We start from the raw sequence: 24,942 nt of genomic DNA on the forward strand, positions 1-24,942 counted from the left end.
AGTTAGTAGTACTGGTCTGCGAGGCAGGGGAGGTTGAACTGCACCTCACTATTGAGGGATTTCGAAGAGGAGAAGTCTAAATGGTACGAGACCTCTGGTATTTCGCCCCAGTTTATACCGACACCATTAGGTGAGCGAGCTAGTTCAACCTAGCATTCCTATACATTTTTTCTCTGGTAATATTAGCAGTTATATTCCTTTGAAATGGTGCTTTAGGAGCATTTCACTGGGCGGCACAGGTCTCTCGCCCAGAAATAGATTTTTCCTTCGTCAAAATCCCTTATATATATATATATATATATATATATATATATATATATATATATATATATATATATTTCTACCTCGTACTTGGGATCGAACGCTAGCCCCTTCTAATGAAAGGCCAGGTCGAAACCAACCATGCCACGAGAGCACATTAGCGTCAGGTTCGGATTTCCTTTTATGGGCTCTCGTGGCATGGTTGGTTTCGACCTGGCCTTTCATTAGAAGGGGCTAGCGTTCGATCCCAAGTACGAGGTAGAAATTTATTTCTATTTGAACACGATGTTGTGTTGATATTTATCCATATATATATATATATATATATATATATATATATATATATATATATATATATATATATATATATATATATATATATATGTATGTATGTATGTATATACACACACAGACATATATATATACATATTTTTGGGCTCAGGCCATGTCGTCCTGATGGAAGGTTCCTTTAGTAGCTTCCTTAGGGTATATATGACTACAGTGGATATTCCCAGAGAATTAAACTAAAGGTTTCCAGAATTCTAACTTCTGTCACGAGTACCCTTAAGGTTTCCCTTTAGGATATCGCATAATAACAGGGGACGTATTCTTGACACGCCACATAGCTATCTGCACCCCACATAGCGTTTACGCTTCGAAGGGGAAGTAGGTGGCAAGATATGGGAGGAGCCGTTACAAAGTTCTCCTCCTCCGTTACTGTTATGGGTACTCGGATGACGTCATAAGCGCCGCCATCTTGGCTGACGTCATCACCGCCCGCGAACTCCATTCCTTTTGTAGTAGTGTGTTTGACCAGGTGTTTTTCCCAGTTGTTTCGCTATTTACCTCAGCCATGTCGCAATCTTCAGCTTCTTCTGTCTCTGGAAAGTTGAGTATTTAATTCTTATACTGTATAAATTAGCTCTGGCCGTAAAGTAACGCTTTTCTCTCCAAAAATACTGTGTTTTGTGGCGGAGCTATTGCCTAACCGGAGGCGTCTCTGACGCTGTTGTTCGCATCGCATGCTTTATTTAGTTAGCCAGAACGACTGTCCCAGTTTCTTAACTAATTATTAGTATTAGTTGTTTAGTCTTCATTGCTAGGAATTAGTTATATTATGCCGATAGTATTCTTTAATTTCGGCGAGTGTAGGTAGCCAAATTTATGACGCTAGAGATGCTAGCCTAGTCGCCAAGGGATGCTAGCCTAGGTGCTTTAGTTTACTTTCATGCATGATATGATATGTGTTCCTGGTGTTATTTTATTGAATGAAGATATTAAGTAATTATACATATAAGATTCAGTGATTGCACATGAGTTTTCCTCCTTCTAGAGAGTATACAAGGGGTTTTGATGATTTAGGTAGTCGATTCCCCTGCCCCTAACCTAACAGCTTGGGGCTTTTGTATACTTTCGCACCTCCCCGGTTACCTTTACATGTAAGGTAATCTCTTCCCCCTCTGAGGTAGCCTAGGCTACATCCTAGCCCTCCTTTACTTGAATTGTGATTCTGGTAAGGTTAGGCTAGGATTTTCTTTCCCTCCCCAGAGCCATAGTACATGAGCTTTGAGTTAGGGTCAGAACCTCAGAGTACCTGTTGTTTGCCCCCAGCTACCCCATTAGGTGAATGATCTCTCCATTTGGTCCTCGCTGGATGGCAAAAGGGGGGGGGGGGCTCTGCCCCCCACCCTAGACCACACCTGGAAGGGTTAAGAGATCCTTCCTCCCTGTGGCCTAGCGACTTGTCCTGCGCTTGCCTACCCTAGGCTGGGAGATATGCTTTCCCTAGCCTGATTAGGCAGGCCTAAGGATTCTGTTTCTTTATAGTTTGGGACGGCCTCAATACTGTTCCCTTACTGTACTAACCCACCCTAGGCTGGAGAATGAACTCTCCTTATACCTGGGGCGGTGCCGGTACTGAAACAGAGTCCCCTATTAGGGTGATGGGGAAGGTTTACACCAACCCCTTCATCCATTCACAAGACCCTTTCCCCTCCCCCCTCTGTCCTTTGGTGGTGGCCTAGCCATCACACCCCTGTCCACCGTCCTACAACTCACCGAGTACCGATGGGTTGTGGGGTCGGCCCGGTCCTTTTGCCTGCTGGGCCAAACCGTTCAGCTTCCCTTGTATGATTCTGCTATGGGATAGCATGGCGGCAGGTCCTTCTGCCGGCGGGAGACCTCCCTACTGTCTTAGAGCATTCTTCGGTCCTCCCTTGGATCGCCGCCTGCAGCCCTAGCCGACCGACGGCTGAGCTGTGGCTGGATGGAAGCCTGATCATATTATGCTCTTCCTTCCATTTGAACCCTCCTTCTCGAGGAAGGCGATGTTAGGGTAGTGAGCTGCCGTCCTCCCCTCTCCTTCCTTCGCTGCTTTCTCTCTCTCTTCAATCGAGTGCCAGCCCACTGTCGCACGACTCTGCCGGCAACAGCCGACAGTGTAGCCTAGGTCTCCTCCCAGTCACATGGAACGATGACAGGGTAGGTGTACCTTCAGCCGGTTTCCTGCCGGCCGCCAGCGGTCCCCGGCATGTCGGCGGCCCTCCGACAATGCTTGAGGTTGTCTTCCTTTCTTTGCCACATAAATTGATGGCTGGAATGGGTTACCCTTAACAGGCAGTCCACCGGTGACCGGCGTGCCTCTGATGTTCCGGCGGACCGCCGGCTCCACCTATTTTCATATTACGACAATGGACCGTCCTCTTGCACTAACCTTGCCGGCAGTGTCTGTTGTATGGCTGCATACAGTAGCCAGTACATCTGTGGTATAGTACATACCCTAGACAGAAAACTATGGTGTATAGTTAGGCAATAGATCATTTTCTAGCATACTCTGTGCATCTATGCGCAGTCCCTTGCCGGGACCCACTCGAATTGGGGATTAATTTTCTCCCCTTTTCCTTATGCAGTGACATTCTGAGGTCTATTTCTTGTGAGCCCTAAACTTTACTTTTCTTCCTACCATTCAATTTTTTGCTCTAGCAGGAGGTCCAGCATGGATGTGATGGAAACCCTTCAGTCCAGGCACCAGTGAGGAAAGGAGTTTGGAATTTTCAATAATGTGGATATATGCAAGCTTACTCATATCTATTTTTCAGGATGTTAAGAAACTCCTTCAGTTTATAACTAATTTGAAGATTCCTATTATCAGTCTGTTTGGGTTTCTGTTTGGCTCCTTGTGTATTCATCAGGATGATGGCTCTCGTCTCAAATGGATCGGATATCTGGGGTCAGGGTTTCTGAAAACTTACCATTTTATGAAATTTTTCGGAAGGGATTTAGGTCAGTTAGTATGGTTGTAATGGTTGTACAGGTTACTAAAATGGTGGAGATCTTGGCCCTTGTAAAAAAGTCCAACTCAAAGAATAATTTTTTTTAGAAATAAAATGGGACCAGTTCCTTTTTAGGCTTGATTGTGGAAGGACAATTCAGTATTTTCCTCTTGGAGAAATTCAGGAGAATGGAATATGTTAATTCAGATGTAGAGAGGTTTCTAAGGACTGGCTTTAAAGAAGCTCGTATTTTTTAGTCTTTTGTAGATGAAGGATATCAAATTTCACCTCAATTGACATTGGTATAGGACCTTCAATCTGGACACTATTTGTATTCTAATATATTGAACACATTATAGATGCAAAACCAACATCAACTAGTTGCATGGTGGGAGGATACTCATCTTTTAACCAAGGGAGAGCTCTAGGAATCAAGAGTTTCAGACATCTCTCTTTTCATGGATGTTTCATAGGGAGAGTGAGGGGGCATCTATGAATTTTCTTCTTCGGTTAGAGAAATGCTTGAAAAGGAGATCAACTCTTGTTTTAGACCTTTCAGACTTGGATAGCTCTAATAATGAGCAAGTATGTAGCAATGTTTTTAGACAGCAGGACCAGAAATACTTTTATCTTGGACAAATTCAAGGGAAATATCCTCTACCCAAGTGAATTCCAAGAAAAAATGAATTACGAATACATCCAATCAAATGGTTTTTTCATCCTTCAATATATTGGGGAATTTAGAGTTGGAGGAGTACACCAAACATGACCATATTTGCTACTTCACTCAATAAGAAATAGGTATGTTTTACTCCCCAGTTTTAGCTCACTTAACTGGTAAGGCAAAGACTTTGTTACAGGACTGGTTTAGGGCCGCAGTTCGGGGTATCCTCGCCCTCCTACCTTTTCTGTTCCCCAGTTGATGGAGAAGCTTCAGAGCCCTCTCTCACCCATCCTACCTGTACCTTGGACTCCTACTTCTCTACCTACATCTAACGGAAATTAATTCGTGCTGGTTGAAAAGATGGCTATCATGGTGCACTTGCATTCATTGAAAGCTGAGAGTTTGGGGCGTATGGGCCTTGATCCATGAAGGAAGAAGTATGTACTACTCCTGCCGATTTTTCTCCTGCTGTCATTGGCCTTCCCAAGCCATCATCAGCTCCCAATTACATTTCAGGTTCTGTCCTTGGGACAGAGTGGTTGAATTAGCCGAAGGAAGGTGAATCTCCAGAGCATCTTGCCACACTCTTTAACCTGCCTAGGCATGAAATTGCTGAGAGTTTGGCCACAGCTTAGACACTAGACCTAGGACTGATGCCTTCAGAAGTAGAGAACCCCGAGTCAGTGTATTTCTTGGTGAAAGTCCTTGCACTCATCCATGAATGCAATGGAATGGGGTAGGTGAACAAAGCATTATTTATTGGCAGTTCAATGTTGCTCAAGGTTCAAGGCCATCCTTTGAGCGGCCTTAGTCCGATCTAGTTTATTTAGCCTTAGATCACGTTGATGATAAGATCTGTGCATCTTAGAATTCTCTCGAGTCCAGTCAGTCAAGCAAGATCTTGTCCTTTCCCTCTCAAGAGTTCTATACGCCAGAGCATGCTGCATCAGAAAGTTATCCATCAGTGTGTGCACTCTCCTTGGAGAGACTCAAGGTGGAAAGCATGTCCTTTTCAGTCTCCAAGTCAGTGGCCATGGAATTGTTAGACTTGGCCTACCTCCAAACTATTTCCTGGGGGAAGTAATGTACTATGTAAAGACAATGAGGTTATTAACCCCAGAGTTTTTGGAGAAGTACAAGAGTCTCGTGCTATCTGGTGGAAAAGCAGTGACTTTCCTGGCATACTAGTCATCAATCAATTTGGCTAACTGGGTTTGAAAGAGAAGGGATGCTTTGGTTTCCCATTTTTCTTAACAATTTAGCCCAGAAGTAGCTTTGTCACTGTGGGGTGCAATGTCTCTCCTTCCAAGGAGTCACATGCTGGCAATATTAAATAAGTGGAAAACTACTTTGCAGGACTCCCTGATCCAGCAGCCTGTCTCCTTCAAGGATCTCAGCCATTGCAAGGGAATAGTGCGCAAGTCTGCGAGATTAGGCATAACAAAGAGCCCAGCTTATTTCTAGACCCCTATTGGCATCACCCGCAACCTCTTCCCTGAAAGACCCTGTACATGCACAACCTTTTTGAGCACCTCCTCCTGGTTCATTCAGTAAAGGTGGCGATGGGAAGAGGGGAGGGATAGTTAAATGCTGATGTTGGTGTTACTCTTTCCTGCTGCCGAAACAGGCATGCCCCCTGCCTGTCTTGGCAGGAAATGGGGCTGAACCTTTAAGGTATGCTGTGTTGTCAGTCAACTTCTCCATTCTTTATTTATCAAAAGTGTGAAAACTCGCTAATGAAGGATATTCCAGTCATTATGCAAACCTTTATAATGTTAAGCGTAACCACAAAACAAGTAATGTGTTACCCCCGTGAAACACATATCTTGGTTGAAATAAATTATGAATATTCATACCCTTAATATTATTCATGTCTTATGAATAAAAATAAAAATCTTCTCAATCATATTTTGTTATTGCTAAATAATGCCTAAAAATCATGTATGGTTTGCCACATACATCCTCATGACATTGAATACCTCAATACTTTGACTGCCTCGCAAAGCCCTGCTAAATTAGGTAGAAATATTACATCAGAAAAACTATGGTGCTTTAACTTTAATGGAAATCAAATTGATATGGGGATCAATGTAATTGCTTTTACAAGATAAGACATGAAATACTTTTGAATGTTTACTGACATAACTAGAGTAATTGGTTTATAGCTGATACTTGGAAAAGGATTATGAGGTCAGGATATTTATCAGCGCTCATCAGTTAAACTTTCTTTGTACCGAACTTGGGAATATTAATAAAACTTGGTCCTGCTCTTTTGAGCTTTTTTTTTTTATTATTATAAATTGCTGTATTAAAAGTGGAGTTAAGTCAGCTGCTCCATTATGACTTTATTTCAACTGCTATCTTATTTTATTTATTATTTAAACTACCAATTGTATTGACTTATAATCAGACAATTCCTTAAATTATAATAATTATTTTGGTAATTAGGGTTGTTGTAGCCGATGTGGTAATGTCCGTGACTGGTGAATGCCAGACTGGGGTTTGAGTCCCACTCAAACTTGTTAGTTTCTTTGGTCGCTGCAACCTCACCATCCTTGTGAGCTAAGGATGGGGGATTTGAGGGAGCGGATAGGTCTATCTGCCGAGTCATCAGCAGCCATTGCCTGGCCCTCCTTGGTCCTAGCTTGGGTGGAGATGGGACTTGGGCACTGATCATATGTATATATGGTCAGTAGGGCATTGTCCTGTTCGTTAGGGCAATGCCACTGTCCCTTGCCTCTGCCATTCATGAGCAGCCTTTAAACCTTTAAACTAGCAACTTGTATGTACATGTATATAGATACATCATTTTTTGGAATTCCCTCCTCTAGACTCTGGTTATTTTTTTTTTCTATTTGCAGTATTATTGCTTGTGAATAAGGGAGGGCCAACTAATATGATTATTTATATATAGTTTAATGAGACCACTGAGTGTCACTTGTAGATTTTCGTAGGGCTCATCCATTACATTTATTTTTCAGTGGTGGTAAATATTTGTGCATCATGTATTGGGATTAAAGGTAATGAATATGTAAAAATCAGAAAGAAATATAGCTAACTTCAAGAGAGGCTCCAAAGAATTTTTAACATGCAAGCAAGTCTCTTTTCCTTATTGATAATTGCTAACTACACATAATTAAGCTGTAGCATATGTAAGAGAGATTTGTACAGTATTTATTGAACTTAAGGTTTTTTTTTTCTCAGGGATCTTGCTATAGCTCTTCGACGCAAACTTGGTGACTGGTTCAGAGTTGTGCAGCTTCTAAAACTGGGGTCATCTGGAGATGATGTTAAAATGGAAGAAGCCCTTAATAACATAGGGCATTATTATGCTGACAGACACAAATGGTAATTATTATTTTTCTTTTTATCTTTGTTGATAAGGAATAATATTAAAAAAAAAAAATTATTATTTAAAATTTATCTAACATTCATGCTAAAATCTTTGAAAACAGCTTTGGTTGACAAACTTACGAAGTACAGGAATAGTAGTGGATTTGTATGACTAACCTTCCTATATCTTGATAACTATCGTTAATGTGCACTGTTAGCTGTGGCCGCCATTCTTTATATGGTCAACCTTACTTTATCCTTACTAGATGAGGGGGAGAGGACAGGCTCAAATGAATGTTAGATATGTATTTTGTTATAAAAACGCTGTTTATTTATATTAGTCTCATCCAACACTCATTTTGTTGATCCACAATTTGCAAGAGTGGTAGGTAGTGGCAGTCATTTAAGAATAGTTATTGATAAGTAACTTAAGAAAAATAATGAATAAAAATATAATCCATAATACGGTATTCTTATTTGAGATTCAACTCTCACAAGACTTCTCAAGACTATATGAGGATGTTAATTCCTCTCTGATTCTTTCAAAAGATCGCTGACAATCTTTTGTCCAATTCCACTCTGCATTCTTATCCAATTATTTAATTGATGAGCCTTTTGTGGACAAACTCTGAACAAAATTCCCATAAAATTTTACTAAACCTAAAAATGATTGTAATTCCTTAACTTTTCCTGGTACTTTTGTTGACTGTATTGCTTTAATTTTCTCCTTAGTCTTATGAATACCCTTTCCATTAAGGACAAATCCTAGGTATTCCATTAAATTACCTTCTAAAATACACTTGTCCTTATTTACTTTATTATTGTTCCTTTAAATTCTTCTGAAGTGCCATAATCTCTCTATAAGTTCTTTTTATTATTTTTGCCAAAGAATAAAATATCATCTATCAATATGAATACACTTGACACAACTTAAAAATTTTCAAACATAGTTTGTTGCCAGAATGCTGGACTGCTAGCTACTCCATAAGGTAGTCTCTGCTCAATAAAAAAGAATTATGTACTGCACATAATTCTAGTGAATTTTCATCCATAGGAAGCTGTTGAAATGTTTGTCTTAATATCCAATTTTGAAAATACATTACAGTACATCTTGACATACTCATGAACATGTCTTTAGGATTTGTTAATGGATGTTGAGCTACCTGATGCTGTGGATTTAATGTTAAATTGTAATCTCCACATAACTTAACCTTATCATTTCCCTTTACAATAGGAACTAGTGGTGTAGCCCATGGTCTGAATATGTAACTTTCTCCTATGAACCATCATTTTAATCTCCAGATTTCCATTTCAACTACACTGCATATGGCACTGGTCTTGGGGTAAAAAATCTAGAAGTACCATTTGGTTTCAGAACTAAACAAGCCTTTGTATCTTTTATTGTACCTACTTTCTTTTTTAACACTTCCTTGTTCTCTGGTAAAATATTTTCCACAGAAATCTCATTCTTGTGTTTAACTTTGTGCCTTGAACTTTTGATACTTTACCAATCTAATTTAAGATGTTGTAACCAACCTAGACGAAGTAAGGTCTGTCCCTTACCTTTAACTACAATTGATGTAATTTTGTCTCACTTCTGTTCCTTATACTGTACTTCTACTTGTGATGCACTATTACCTGAATATCATAACTATTATAACTTTTTACGACTATTTGTACTTTCTATAAACAAATTAGGAATGGTCCTTACTATTTCCTCAGACATAATTGATACATCAGCTGCTGTGCCAATTTGCATTTCATTTGGGTTACCATTTATTTTATTTCTACCATTTGTTATTTTGCAATTTTGTTAACAGAATTGAAATGAAATGCAAAATCAGTTTTTGGTTTGTTCTAGGGATCATAAGCATTTCCTGTATTTGTTTCTTGGCATATACCAGTATCTACCACAGCATTTATTCTATTTGTGCATTGTTTAGGAAATCTTTAAACATTTGAAAAGTGACCCGTCTTTCTACAATAATAGTATGTCTCTTCTGTATCAAGGCATTTCCTTGCTTCATCTGCGAGATGATAATTTTTATCATACCTGTATCTTTTGTATTTTTTTCATTTTGTTTCTATTTAGGTATGATTCTGATATTTTAAACTTTAGGGTTAGGCAGTCTTCTTTGATTCACATAATCCTTAAAATTTGATCCTTCCTGAGTATTTGAGAATGTGGCATTCTATTACTTATAGAATAACCTATTGTGTTACTTTACCTATGTAATGTTTCTAAAACTCTGCCTATAATTAGTATCTTCTCTTTTGTTAAATCTTTGTCATGAAGTTATTGTTTTCTTAGCTCCTGTGATGTATATTTGAAATTACTCGATAAATTATATTTTCTAATTCCAGAAAATCACATGTAGTAGCTAAATTCTTCAAGTCTAGTCACCAATACTTCTAAACTTTCACCTGACCTTTGATATGCTTGCACTGTGAATTGATACCTTTCAAAGAATTTATTAACCTGTGGAGCAAAGTACCATATATTATACCATGTAAAGGACGACCCTATGTAAAGGGCGAACCCCAAAATTTCCTTTTAAAAAAGCGTTTTTATCATATACTCCATGTAATGGGTGAACAGTAATTTCAAGGCCAGCTTAATGTTGCTACAATTTTATTATAAATCCTACCACAAGTATAATCTTTATTTTTGGGCTCGGGCCATGTCGTCCTGATGGAAGTGCCTCAAATGCAGCTTTCTACTTGCGAGTGATATATCAGAGAATTTTACCATAGGGGTATCACGGAGTTCTAACCTCCGGAGCTAATATTTCGAGAGATATCATATATATAACAGGGACGTGTTTATAAAAAGAAAACCATGGCTATCCTTCTCCGAATAGAGTTAACCTTGTCTCGAAGGAAATGGGATAGGTAGGATATGTGGGCGAGAAAGCCATTACAACTCCCGATCCCAATGTGCTACAACTAACACGTTTCCTGTAAAACCATTCCTTTTTGCAGACGGCATCTTACGGTTGCTTTGAGCTTTTTCTGCGTGTTTTTGTAGCTTTTTGAGTGATTTTACGATCATAGATGCTTCAGCTTCTTCCTCATCGACTAAGCTGAGTACCCTTTACCTGTATGTTGGAGAATTTCATGATTCCACCATATTTTTTGATCGATGTGCATGCTTTGTATTGCCTGTGGCTGGCATGTGGTCAGCGCCAGTGCATCATGTATCCAAATTGCTCAGAAATGCTTAGTTTTTAGTCATATTACCTGTACAGTGGAACCTCTACACACGAACGTATCTACATCCGAATTTTCCAGCATCCGAAGTAAAATTCGAGCAATTTTTCGACTCTACACCCGAATTTTATTTCGACACACGAAGTAAGCAATTTTCGTCGTACCGGTTGTATCCGAATTTTTCGACACGCGTTCCTACTCTACACCCAAATTTTTTTTCGACACCCGAAGTAAACAATACCCGTATGCGTAGATGGTACTCATAGCGCCGGATGTATTTTTTATTTCGGCCGATAGAAGGCAGCACTTCGACCTCGGAGGGACCCTCAATTAGCATGGCTTGGGTCATTCCTCTGTTCTCGTCGGCTTCGTGTGGTTGTGTGCTGTGCGTTCTGCTATTAACTGTATTTTGGTCGTGATTTTTTTACGTACTGTACATCCTTTTACGGTTTTTTACGTAAAGCATGGGTCCTAAAAGGCTTAGTTTTGCAAGTGGTAGTGGTAGTGGTGAGAAAAGGAAGAAGGAAATGCTTTCTTTAGAAGTAAAGCAAGAAATTATTGAAAAGCATGAGCGTGGCGTCTGCGTGAGTGAACTTGCAAAAGAATATGGCCGAAAATATGTCGACGATCTCGACAATCTTGAAACAGAAAGAAGCCATTAAAGCAGTGAAACCTTCTAAGGGGATCACCATCATTTCAAAACGTCGTAACCCTGTCATAGAAGAGATGGAACGAGTTCTGCTAATCTGGATCAAGGACAGAGAGATTGTTGGTGACACCATCACCGAAACTATCATCTGCGAGAAGGCGCACCCCATCTTCACTGACTTGAAGGAGGCGAGCTCTGGGGGTGATGCTGGGGAGAGTTCAACCGAACCTTCCTCACGATTTCAAGGCATCTCGTGGCTGGTTTGAAAAATTTAAGAAACGGTCCGGGATTCATTCAGTTGTACGCCACGGAGAGGCTGCTAGTGCGGACACAAAGGCTGCAGCTGACATTTTGAAGAGCTTTGAAAGGACCGTGCAGGAAGAAGGCTACGTAGAGCAGCAGGTGTTCAATTGTGATGAAACCGGGCTGTTTTGGAAGAAGATGCCCAGTCGAACGTACATCACCGCCGAAGAGAAGAAATTGCCTGGGCATAAGCCAATGAAGGATCGGTTGACTCTTGCCCTATGTGCCAATGCTAGCGGGGACTTTAAAGTCAAGCCCTTACTGGTTTACCATTTGGAGAACCCTAGGGCCTCTAAGGCACACAATGTGGATAAGGACCAGCTTCATGTTTTCTGGCAATCCAACTCGAAGGCCTGGGTCACTAGGCCGTTCTTTGTCCAATGGGTTAACCAAGTTTTCGGTCCTTCTGTGAAGAAGTATCTTCATGAGCAGAAATTGCCTTTAAAGTGCCTGCTATGCCTTGACAATGCACCCGCTCCCCCCCCCGGACTTGAAGATGATATCTTCGAAGAATTCAAGTTCATAAAGGTGTTTATCTTCCACCGAATACCACCTCTATCCTCCAGCCCATGGACCAGCAAGTCATCTCGAACTTCAAAAAGCTCTATACCAAGCACCTATTCAAGCAGTGCTTTAATGTCACGCAAAGCACAAACTTAACTTTGCGTGAATTTTGGAAAAGCCACTTTAACATCATGCACTGCTTGAAGATCATAGATCAGGCTTGGGTGGGATTAACTCGACAAACCCTCAATTCTGCCTGGAAGAAGCTGTGGCCTGATGCAGTTTCTCCCCGAGGTTTCGAGGGTTTTGACCCCGAACCTGATCCGTGGTGGGTGCAGCGGAAGACGTAGAGGAAATCGTCTCCCTTGGCAAGTCCATGGGTCTGGAGGTCGACGCAGATGACGTCACGGAACTCGTCGCCGAACATCACGACGAACTTACTACAGAGGAGCTCAAGGAACTCCTTGCTATGTCTGAGCACATGAGTGATGATGAGGAAGGGATCGGGGAGGTAGAACATGTGTTAGGTTCGGCGCAAATAAAAGAGATGTTAGAAAAATATCAAAACGTGGACGACTTCATCGACAAATACCATCCAAAAAAATTGCAGGTTTGTCATGTAGTTGCGCTGTTCGATGATATTTGCCTAACTCATTTTCGAAAGATTCTGAAAATCCGTACTAAGCAACTTTCTATCGATAGCTTCTTTAAAAAACTACGAAGCGAACTCGTGATGAAGAGGAAGGAAGTGGTTCAAAGAAAACGGCAAAGAGTGGAGAGAAAAAAATTCAATCAATTTTAAGTGTAGAGAGTGAAAGTGATTAAAATTAATCATCAAAAAGAAAAAAGGAAATGTACAAAAAAATATAAAGTATAAAAATAAAAAAAATAAATAAGCTAAGTTAGGTTAAAGTTCACTTATTGTAAGTTAGAATAAGCTACGGTAGTATACGTTTATCGTAGTCCCCCTCTCTACCTCCTAGCCTCCCGTCCGTCTCCTCTCTGCGTAGCAAGACCGACACCTGCGCTGGACTTTCTAAGGTAAAGTGACGCTGAAAACCTGTTTCTTATTTATTATTTATTGATAATTATTCTTTTTTACATGTCTATTATCTAATTTAGAGTGCATATTGTCATGTGTAATTATGTGTAGTAATTTATTAAGAAATTATCATAGGTTTTTGGGCTCAACCACAGATTAATCCTATTTCAATGTATTCTTATGGGAAAATTCGTTTCTACATCCGAACATTTGCTACACCCGAAGTCGGTTGTAGAACGGATTAAATTCGTATGTAGAGGTACCACTGTATTGTAAGAATGTATTTTATATTATTTTTTGGCAATTGCAGTATGTTTATGGGGTATCCTACTCCTTTTTTGGTGTTAGGTTTACATGTGTGTTTTTTTTATCAGGCTTGATTTAGGCCAGCTCTACCCTGGCTGGCAGCCATGGCTGGTGAATTTATCCTTGTGCACCATCTCCTTTCACCTTTACTGGTTTTGTGAGACTGCCCATCCTCCCATGCTGTTGATTCTTCATAGCTGGGAGCTTCAGTCTTGAAGATCCCTCAGGGAGTTGGATAATGCTTTACAGTTGTCCTAGGGCGACTGTCTTCACTTTCCACTTAGTCTGCGTGTTTGGCAGTGCGGCACAGGTCCTGGAAACTTGTTCCCTGTGTCTACTTCTTGTCTAACCATTGGAACTCATTACCCCTTTTTTCTAATGCTGCCAGATAGACTCTCTTTGTGCCGCATTACCAATTCTTAGGCTTCCCTCTTAGTTTTGGGTGGGCTACGGCTGGTTTTGAGGGCTTGTCATCTGTACCCTATCACTGCAGACCCTTTAGAACACCAAGCTTGTTCTAAGGTGGCAGTTAGGCCTTCCTGTCCTGCCGCCTCACCAATTTCTGAGTCTCCCCCCCTCCCCCCTTTGTGTCTGCTGGTATGTCTACCTGCAGTGGAACTTTGTTCCCCTCCCTGTCTATTCCCATGGTGACTGAAGTACTTTTCATTGCCATTTTTGGACAGGATAGCTTGTAGGCTATCTGGCCTTGCCCTAGTTGGATGAGATTTTTTCTTCCCTGGGTTAATTCTCTCTGCTGCCTTAGAGACCACTTTTGGGTGGTTTCTCTACCCCTTCCCCTTCCTAGATTGGCCATAACCTTACTTTACTGGAAACTACAGTTCCTCTTGGCTAGTCATCTTACTCTAGCATTTGAGTTTTTCCCTCACCCTCCAGGTGGGCTAGGCTTGCTTGAACAGTTTTTCATATGGCCTAACCCTATCCAGGTAGAGAGTTGGTACTCCTTGGGGTTCTCCTCTGCCACCTCATCAGTTGCCTGCTCTGTGACTGCAGCTTCTCATCCTAGGCTATGTACCTTTTGCTGCGGAGTCTTGACTCCTTTGCCTGGTTAGTCTATCTTGAAAGAAGTGTCGTCATCTGTCCCTGCTTCCGGTCTTGTCAGCTTGAGTTCTTCTAGCACTGGATGTGTGTTGGCTTTGGGGACAGCTCCTCTGACGCCTTAGCTGCAGCCTTAGACTTGTCATCTGCTCTCTTTTCTCCTCTTCCATGTCTGAGGAACATTTTCCTCTGAAGTTGGTCGATTGGATCCCGCCTGGTTATCAGGATATCCTTTGAATTTTCAATTCTTGGAAGCCTGGCTGTCTTGTACGGCTTTCATTACCTATGGGCTAGAACCCCCTCTTTTCATGATTCAATGATAATGACTAGGTCTTGGCTGATTTTTTTATTCACTGCCTTCCATTCTTGTACCTCTCACCCTGATTGTGGACTCTTCCCTATGGGATTGTCCCCTCTCTTCTTGTCGACTTGACAATGCCTTGGCTGCATTGTGTCGACATGCCTGGGGCTTTGAAAGGTCAGTTATGTCTCGGTTACTAGAAATAGCTGCCGCCTTATACCCAGCTACTGCCGCTTCAGTGGCAGTTGTTGCCTGGTTAGGCAGTATGATTAGTGATTTTGCCAACTTAGGTTATCTAATAGACCAACATTGAGGTTACTGGTATTCCTTTGATATGACCTTTTCCTCCATATTTCTACCACACTGTCATTGATAGCTTTTCATAAATCTCTAATGATTTCTGAGCTGTTTGGCAAGAGTCTCTATTATTTGCTGGTCTTAGCCATATTATTGTTGGTAGGCATATTTATTTTATGTTTCCAAAGGGTCTTTTGCAATCTGGGAACCTACCAACTGCCAGGTTTGCAAGGACTTACTTGACACAGGCTTCCATGCCACCGACGTCTCCTTGGATGTACAAGCGCGGAATCGGAAACAAATCGTCACCAAGTTAGAGGCTTCCAGAATAGCTCTCAACAAGGTGCCCCTTATCTTCCTCCCATGGCACTTAAGGATCTCCTCTTTCCCAAGTCCGATGTGACCGCTGTTCTTAGTCACCAGTTACCAATGGTTCAACTCCCTCTGGTACCATTAGATCATGTGGATGAAGAAGTTCAGGACGCTCTGCAATTATTGAGCCTATATGCCAACAACATGTCGACAACTTCTTCTGTGACGTCATAGAGGGAGAGAATCCTGCTGACCACGGAAGCCTCTGCTGAGTCATTGGATGTACATCATGTGAGTACAGTTCCCAGTACTTCTTCAGCTTGTTCCCCCATCCCTGCATCTCAAGCCCCAGCATCTATTTTGATTCCTGTTCCTATGATGGATAATCCTTTGTTTCCAGGTCAATCTTATCAGGAGATGCTAATTGGAAACTATTCCAAATCTGATCTCTTCCCTGTCTTGGCAAAGACATCTAGCCAGGTTCCATAAAGATCTCCATGCTGTCTTCCTAGCCAGAAGAGCATGTAGAGAACATGTCCTAGCTGCTGCAACAATCAGGCATGAACCTACAACACTGATCAACTCAAATATCAGGGGGAAAGACCTCTTCCCCAAGAAATTGGTGAAGGAAGTCAGGGATTAAGCGGCTCAGGAAAATAAGAGCCTTATATAAAAGTGGGGTATGTCCCCTAAAAGGAAATTTACCCCAAAAGAAGGAACTCAACCTAAAGGCAAGAAGCCTAGGAAACACTTTAAAGGAAGGAAATCCTTTCCTGTTACGACAGCCTCAGTTGCCGCCATCCCCCAGAATGTGTACACGGTTCCCCGGCAGTATGTATCACAATCTCCAGCCTTCAACCATGTATCTGAGAGCCACCACTACATTTCACCCTGTCAGAGCTCAAAGAAGAGCACTAGTGACGGGGGAAGGTCTGGAAGGGGCGGTCAGTCTAGAGGCCGAGGAAGTAGAGGCAAGGCGTTTTAAGAAGTAGGTTCTTCACAACAACAATGAGGAATTACTGGTAGGGGGAAGACTTTACCTTTTCATGGATTGATGGGAGCTTGATCCCTGGGCTCACAGCATAGTCTCAAAGGGACTAGGTTGGAAGTGGAATCAGAAACCACCCCAGTTCAAGAGGTTCTTCCACCCCCAACCACATTCTTGGAGGATTATGTACAGGATCTTCTCCAGAATGGAGTCATCCATTGCACCAAATCCATGAATTTTTAAGGGCAGCTATTTTGCGTGCCCAAGAAAGATTGAAACATTGAACTATTCTGGACTTGTCCCCACTAAACAAATTCATTTTTAAGAGCAAGTTCCAGATGCTGACTATCTCGCAAATATGGACCCTACTACTCCAGGGGGCCTACACTGTCTCCCTAGATCTTACAGACACCTATTGGCATCTTTCGATAGGTCGGCACTTCTCCTCCTACCTTGGTTTCAGACTGGCAAGAAAGGTCTACATATTCAGAACTATGCCCTTCAGGCTCACTATAGCTCCAAGGATTCTCACAAAGCTAGTCGGGGCCATCATCCAACAATTACGGAACAGAGGCCTCCAGGTAATGGTATACCTGAACCACTAGCTGGTCTGGGCTGCAACGAAGTCGGAGTGTCTTCATACAGCTCAAGAAGTCATGAAACTCCTACAGTCTCTGGGCTTTTAGATCAACTTCGAAAAGTCCAGGCTGTCTCCAGCTCAAGAATTCCAGTGGGTAGGACTTCACTGGAATCTAAAGTTACACACCCTCTCTCTACTGCAAGGCAAGCAAGTTCCCAACAGAGTCTAGAGAAGAAAGGCATCAAATGCTTGGAGAGATCTTCGCCGCAAAACCCTGTCTTACTGCGAAACCAGCTGAAGCCACGGTCCACTGCCAAGAGTTTATCGACACACGTCCCTCTGCAGTATCCTCCTCCTTCCGTGACAATTTACACAGGCACCTTGGAACAAGGTTGGGGGTGGGGACATTCCCCTTCCAAGAAAGTGCAAGGCTGGTGGTCAACTACTTAATGGAAATTTCATATCAACTTCTGGAAGCTATGGCAGTGTTTATGACTCTAAAGAGACTGAACCCAAAGACAAAATCACACATCAAGTTAGTCATCGAGAGCAGGATGATAGTCCACAGTGTCAACAGACGGGGCTCCAGGTTTCCTCAGATCAACCATGTGATTCTAGCCATCCTCACTTTAGCAAAGTGGAGGAATTGGCATCTCTCAGCAGTTCACCTAGAAGGGGTTCGCAATGTGATGGCGAACGCCCTGTCAAGATCCAAGCCTCTGGAGGCAAAATCATTCTGTTTCATTCTAGAGCAAGTCCCTTTGAAGCTCATCTCTTTGCGATGAGCTTCAACTAGAAGCTTCCCCACTATGTAGCACCAAACTTAGATCTGGAAAGCAACAGGTACAGATGCGATGTCCCTGGATTGGAACCAATGGTCTCACATTTATCTATTTCCACCATTCAACCTCCAAATGAAAGTCCTGAATAAATAGCGGACTTTCAAAGGAACAGTGGCTCTTGTGGCTCCCAAATGGCCCAAGAGCAATTGGTATACACTTGTCCTGAAACTCAAACCTCTCCAGGTCCCTCTACCATCTCCAGTGCTGTCCCAGGATGTTCAACAGAAGACTGTCTTTGCTTCCTCTTGGATTATAAAAACTCTTCAACTCCTGATTTTCTCACCCTAGCGGCTCAAAGAAAGTTTGGAGTTACAATGGAGAGAATTGATTTCATAGAAGAGTGCAAGTCCAATACCACAAAAAAATATTTGTCTTCCTGGAAGTCATCAGCCCTCTTCTATTACTATGGACTTAAGTATTTCTTTATTTCATTGCACGATCAAGGTCTGGCCTCTACAACTATTGCCTCATGTAAGTCGGCACTAACTCGACCTAACTGAAACACTTACGATTCTAATCCTTATTCATGATTATGTAAAGTTTTAGTGTATTTGAATTTTTTCATGCGTGTTCAAATCACATAAAAAAGTATTATGTAGCGTTTTCTGCCTCTGACCCTACGAGCTGCCGACGCAAGAGCCCGTGCTCCAACCTTGTGCTGGGGCAGTATTATAAGAAAAGCAAGAGCCTCTTGACTCCAGTCCCTCCCACAACGTCACCGAAATATTTTACCAGTAATGCAAGTTGTTGACACACGAGAGTTGTTTTTTTTCCTTATTTTATTAATTTTTTCTCAACTATCATTTCTACAAAATATCATAATCTTCATGTCTTATATATTTCATATTAGTATTGTTCATTGTTTTCACGAGTTAAAGTTAGCCTACTGTCGTTATTTTTATTTATTGACATTCTACGCAGTATGTCATGTTCTTACATGTGCAGTCTCTATTTCCAAGCCCTTGAAATACCCAAAGCAGGAATTATCCAGTTCATTGTGACAGTTACACACAAGGTGAATGACAGAAGAAAATACAAACCTCATGTCTAATGAACTAAATTTGTATTATATTTCTCTCTCTCTCTCTCTCTCTCTCTCTCTCTCTCTCTCTCTCTCTCTCTCTCTCTCTCTCTGGGGCAGATATGTTTCTTGTCATTAGTTTGTTTTTATCATATACCTTATGAAAGGGATTTTGACGAAGGAAAAATCTATTTCTGGGCGAGAGACCTGTGCCGCCCAGTGAAATGCTCCTATTGCACCATTTCTAAGGAATATAACTGCTAATATTACCAGAGAAAAAATGTATAGGAATGCTAGGTTGAACTAGCTCGCTCACCTAATGGTGTCGGTATAAACTGGGGCGAAATACCAGAGGACTCGTACCATTTAGACTTCTCCTCTTCGAAATCCCTCATAGTGAGGTGCGGTTCAACCTCCCCTGCCGCGCAGATCAGTACTACTAACTCTACCCACGCTTGCCCATCACTCCTTACAGCACCCTAAAGTTTGGGGTCTGATCAGGGGGGGAGCAACTAGGGTGGGTTCACTGGGCGGCACAGGTCTCTCGCCCAGAAATAGATTTTTCCTTCGTCAAAATCCCTTTTCTGGGCTCAACCTGTGCTGGCCAGTGAAATAGTACCAGAGAAACGAACCCAAACTTCATTAACTATAAGGGAACGAATTAAAATCAACAAACAAACAGTGGTTTAATCAAGAGTTATAGTAGAAGATGGTAGTCTTTAATAACATCAAAATGATAAGATATAATGTCCCAGTAAGGGAAGACAAATGAATAGTAAACTTGAAATAACACCAACTAAGGTCAAACACTAGAACATACTATATAAACCTGGACATTAAAGAAATACAGTTCGTATGGTAAAAGTAAATTGATCAATAATAATAAAGATAAACAATGTTACGAAATGGGAGCACCCATGGGTGTGATATAACAAACCGAACTCAGGTAGGAACTGTAAGTGAGGCAGGTAAGAGGAAGAAGGTGGAAGATATTGGATTCAGGAATTAGTTAGGAAGGAATTTGTCCGGGGGATACCACGCTCCCTGCGGCTACGGTAGCGAGTTGAAGGGCCTCTAGATGTTTAAGATAGTGCCGCTTGAACACTGAGGGGGATTTCCATCCGGTATATTTAGAGAGATCTGTAAAGTTCATGTGATGGAAAAAATTTATTGAGGTCGCTACCGCCCGAATGTTGTGGACGTGAGGAAAGGACTCTGGATTAGCCTGTTTGATAAAATACAAGATCTGTTGTCTGATCCCTTTCAAAGTTATAGTCCCTCCCCGCTCTCTGATGAACAAGGGCCCCGAGGTCTTATAGGAAGTCCTTGATAGAAAGGACTTTAGAGTGGTAACCGGGCATAGAGAGGGATCCTGAAGGAGAGGGATAATTTTCCAGGAGGACCATCTATTCTGAGGGTCTTCATTTTTGGCCAAGAAGACCTTGTCTGGGGAGAGGAGGACCTCTCCTGACGGAAGGAACTCAATGTGGCCTGGATCTCTTGATAAGGCAGCTAATTCCGAAATCCTGGCGCCAGATGCTAAACTCATGAGCAAGAGAGTTTTTCTGAGTAGAGGGATACACCCACATGAATCGTTGATGGTTTCTGACGCTAGTTTAAGAACATCATTGAGAAACCAGGAAATCGAGCTAGGACGAGGGGATGGTTTCAGTCTGGCACAGGCTCTTGGGATCGAAGCTAGCAATGAATCTGTTAGATCTATATTAAAGCCGACTAGGAAAATCTTCCTCAAGGCAGACTTGATGGTAGTAATAGTGTTAGCTGCTAAGCCCGACTCAAACAAGGTTCTAAAAAAGGTTACTGTTAGGTTTAGTGTCATAAAGACAGTATTAGAATCCTTCAAAAACTTTGCTAGTTTTTTGACCGCTGAGTCATATTGACGAAGAGTGGAGTCTCTCTTGTCTGATTCTAAGAATAAAGTATTCTGGGGGTCTATGTTAGCCCCTTTGTGTGCCGCAAACTTCATGAAGTCCATAAAGTTAGGGCTTTCCGAATGTTTGAGGAAGCGAACACAGTGCACGTTTGTACTATCTGGGTCAAAGTCGGGTTGGGAATCTGGTGAGGGTGGAGATTCAGCTCCAGTAAAAGAGGGAACCAATTGCTCTTGGGCCAATTGGGGGCCACCAGGGCTACTTGACCTTTGAAGGTTCGAAGTTTGTCCAGCACCTTCATCAGTAGGTTCACCGGTGGGAAAAGGTAAATCCTTTCCCAGGTGTTCCAGTCCAGAGACATGGCATCCGTGGCGTAAGCCCGAGGGTCCAGGTTGGGGGCCACATAACATTTCAGTTTGTGGTTGGACTCCGTCGCGAAGAGATCTACCTGGAGATCCGGCACTTGGGAGAGGATCCACTGAAAGGATTTGCGATCTAGTGACCATTCGGACTCCAACGGTGTCGTCCTGGAGAGTGCGTCTGCCACAACGTTCCGAACTCCAGCCAGATGGACGGCTGATAGGTGCCATTGGTTTGAGGCCGCCAGGGAGAAGATTGCTACCATCACATGATTGATGGGACCTGACTTGGAGCCCCCTCTGTTTAGGCAACGGACTATGACTTCGTTGTCGAGAACTATCCTCAGATGTTGTTTCTTGGCCGGGGAAAGACGTTTCAAAGTTAGTAAGACCGCCATGGCCTCCAGGACGTTTATGTGGAATTGTTGGAACATTGTGGACCAAAGGTCCTGAACCTTCCTGTGTTGGGAATAGCCTCCCCAACCTGATAGGGAGGCGTCCGTGTGGATGACTATCCTTGGAGGGGGGTACTGCAACGGAACCGACTTCGATAGGCTCTTGGCGGTTGTCCATGGGAGAAGCCTCTTCCGAAGAATGGGAGGAAGGCGTGTCTTCTTGTCTCGATGTTTGTTGTTCGCTCTGGAGCGCCAAACCCGGTTGATGTCTTTCAGTTTCGCTTTCAGAAGGAGGTCTGTCACTGAAGCGAATTGTAGGGATCCTAGAATCTTTTCCTGGTTCCTTCTGGAAGTTATCTTTTCCCCGAGAAACTGTTTGGTATTTTTCGCAATCTCTATCCTCTTGGACCTGGGAAGACATAGAGTGTGAGAACGTAGGTCCCACTGCAATCCCAGCCACTGAAATCTGGTCTCTGGTGTCAGGCGGGACTTTCTGAAGTTTATTTGGAATCCCAGAAACTGAAAATACTGGATCACCTTGTTTGTTGCCCTGAGACAATCCTCGACGTTGTCTGACCAGATTAGCCAATCGTCCAGGTATGCGACGACTTGGATTCCGTGGGATCGGAGTTCCTGAATGACTGATTCCGCCAGTTTCGTGAAGATTCTGGGCGCGATGTTGAGCCCGAAAGGCATCACTTTGAACGTGTAAGCCTTGTCGTCCAGTCTGAATCCTAGGAATGGGCGGAAGTGTCTCGCTATTGGAACGTGATAGTAAGCATCGGTAAGATCGATGGAGGTGGTGACGGCCCCACGGGGAAGCAAGGTTCGCACCTGCGAGACGGTAAGCATGTGAAACCTGTCGCATTGAATGGACAAGTTTAGTAGGGACAGGTCGAGGATGACCCTCCGGCTGTCGGAGTCTTTCTTCGGGACGCTGAATAAGCGACCTTGAAACTTCAGATGTTTTGTTTCCTTGATCGCGTCCTTGCGAAGAAGATCTTGGGTAAACAGAAGTAGGTCCGGTGTCGAGGGTTGATGGAATTTGTTCGGTGGAGGAGGCCCTTCTATCCAACTCCACCCCAGGCCCTTGGAAATTATGCTGAAGGCCCAAGGACTGAACCTCCAGCGACTCCGGAACGCATAAAGTCTCCCTCCTACCTGAAGATTTTCAGTAGTTGGAGGTTTTACTGCCTCGGCCACCACGTGACCCCTTTCCACGGGAGAAATATCTCCCTTTGCCTCTGTTCTGAAAAGAACCTCTCGAACCGAGGCCCTTGCCTCGTTGGTATCCTTGATGGGAAACCCGGGACTCATAGACAGGGTTATAAACAGGAGAGGTGAACGAGTTCGAGGCCACTTGGCTTTCAGGAACGAGGACATATTTCTCTTGGGGCTGAGACTTGAAGGTGGAGGGCTGGATGCCCTGAGTGACCGGGACCGACTGGACTACCTGAAGAGGTTGGCGGAATTGAGTAGAGCTATAAGGGCGCAGCCTCTTCCTGCCCCGGGAGTGAATGCTCGATTGTTCGAACTTCCGTTTGGGAGTGAGGCCCCAACGGACCTTAAGGCTCTGGTTTACTCTGGCAGCTTCGCTCAATACTGAGTTGACCATGTCCTCCGGGAACAGGTCCGGACCCCAAGCGGAGGCTTTAATGAGCTTATTCGGCTCATGGCGGATAGTAGCCTCTGATAAGACAGGCCTACGGCAACGTCTTCTGGCCACCAAGAAGTCATAGCAATCTGCTAACAAAGATTGCAGGGTGGCTTTAGTCATAACCTTAAAGGCGTGTTCCTCGTCATAGTTAAGAGAAAACATCTCCGCCATAGTCGAGACGTTGAGCCTCCGGCTAAACCTAGACCGGGACTCGAACTCGAGTCGGATTAAGGTTTCAGGTAGTCTTGGGAGGCGTTCACTGAATTGTGTCGACGCACAGTCAGTGGATAGCTTACCAGAAGTGAATGTTGATTGGATATTAAGCCAACATTCATTATCTGATGGGAGCAGAAGAGATGTAGGATCTGTCTCCCGGAGTTGTGGCAAAGGTTTGTCTTCGGCCACTGCCTGAAGGGCTAAGTATTTTGGTGACGCAAGGAGTGGGGGTCTGTTCGTCCACAAGAATCATGGTGTAAGTACTCTTGTGGGGGGTCAGCATGGTGTTTGTACAACCCCACTCATTTAAGGTTCTAACCCAAACAGACTGAGCCTGTTCCTTCGGAAAGATAACGGTCTCCTTAGGGACCTTATCTAGCCGGACAAGAGCCTCTTCCGTTAGCCGGGCGAAGCCGGGGAAAGGGAATTGAAGGCTGGGAAGGAAGAACTCAAAATCTTCAATGGGCCGGGTCCCAAAACCCTCAATGGTTAACATCCCGTCCGTGAAAGGGCAGTGGAGCGCCATTTTCCACGGGTTGTTCTTCGTGAAAGGCGGGAGTTTTGAGGCGTCCGGGATGAGGAACTGCTGTTGTTGAGGCAGTCCTCCTTCCAGGGTGTCTAGTCTCCTGGTGACGGCAGAAAGCATAGAGCTAATCTGCTCTGAAACAACCCTTGTCATCATATTGGTGAGAGCCACCGGGTCGAGGTTGGTCGTGGCAACTGAGGGGGATGACTGCACTCCCGGGTCCTGAGACATAGGGGCGGTGCTAGCCGAGCCACTAGGGGCTCTGGGGAGGGGAGCCTTCTTGGGCTTGGATGATTTAGGTAGTGTGGGATTCTTATGAGTCCTCACTAATGGTCTCTTCTGAGATTTGACCTTGGGAGGAACCGGGTGCGATCTCGGGGTGGATTCGCGGTTCCCTTCAAAACCTAAAAAGGAAGAATTATTAGAAGTTGAAGAAAAAGAGGGGCTAAGAAGAGAGGTCTTAGCGCCGGACCCACCTGCCTCACCTACCACCTTACCTGTTACCGATTCGTCTAAAATCATGGGCTCTATGTCTAAGTTCAGAGCCGCAACATTGTCTTCAATGGGGTCCGGGTCGTCAGCGATGTCCGTATCCTGAACCAGATTGAGTTCCACAGTTTCTGCAATGTCGGCAATTATAGGGGCCGCCACTTCCTTAGGCACTGCTGCCAAAGATTTTGCGTTTGGGTAGATGAGATTACAATAGTCTTCGGAGAGAACGTAGGGCTTCTTGGCCTTAACGTTACGGGCGAAGCCGCCTACCCACACTTTCAAAGTGGCTCTTGCTGAGGTCTTAGCCGCCTGGGAACTCTGAAAGGACGGGGATAAGGTTAGCAAACCCGAGGGACAAACTGAGGAATGAAACCGAAGATTCATAACAGAAGGCAAAGGGATGTAAATACAAAAACGACTGAAAGAGGCTCACCGAATCTGAAGAGAGGGTGGTGATAAGGTCA

General features: G+C 43.3%; 1 protein-coding gene across 1 annotated transcript in view; it reads left to right on the forward strand.

Moving 5' to 3' along the window:
- The window catches only part of Oseg4 (intraflagellar transport protein Oseg4), an 821,277-nt gene that overhangs the window by 664,264 nt on the left and 132,071 nt on the right, over nucleotides 1-24,942 (forward strand). Inside the window, 1 exon segment of the mRNA XM_068388427.1 lies at nucleotides 7,402-7,545. Within this exon segment, the coding sequence (XP_068244528.1) occupies nucleotides 7,402-7,545 (144 nt within the window).

Source organism: Palaemon carinicauda, chromosome 1 (assembly GCF_036898095.1).
Source record: "Palaemon carinicauda isolate YSFRI2023 chromosome 1, ASM3689809v2, whole genome shotgun sequence".
In the NCBI taxonomy this organism is placed as follows: domain Eukaryota; kingdom Metazoa; phylum Arthropoda; class Malacostraca; order Decapoda; family Palaemonidae; genus Palaemon; species Palaemon carinicauda.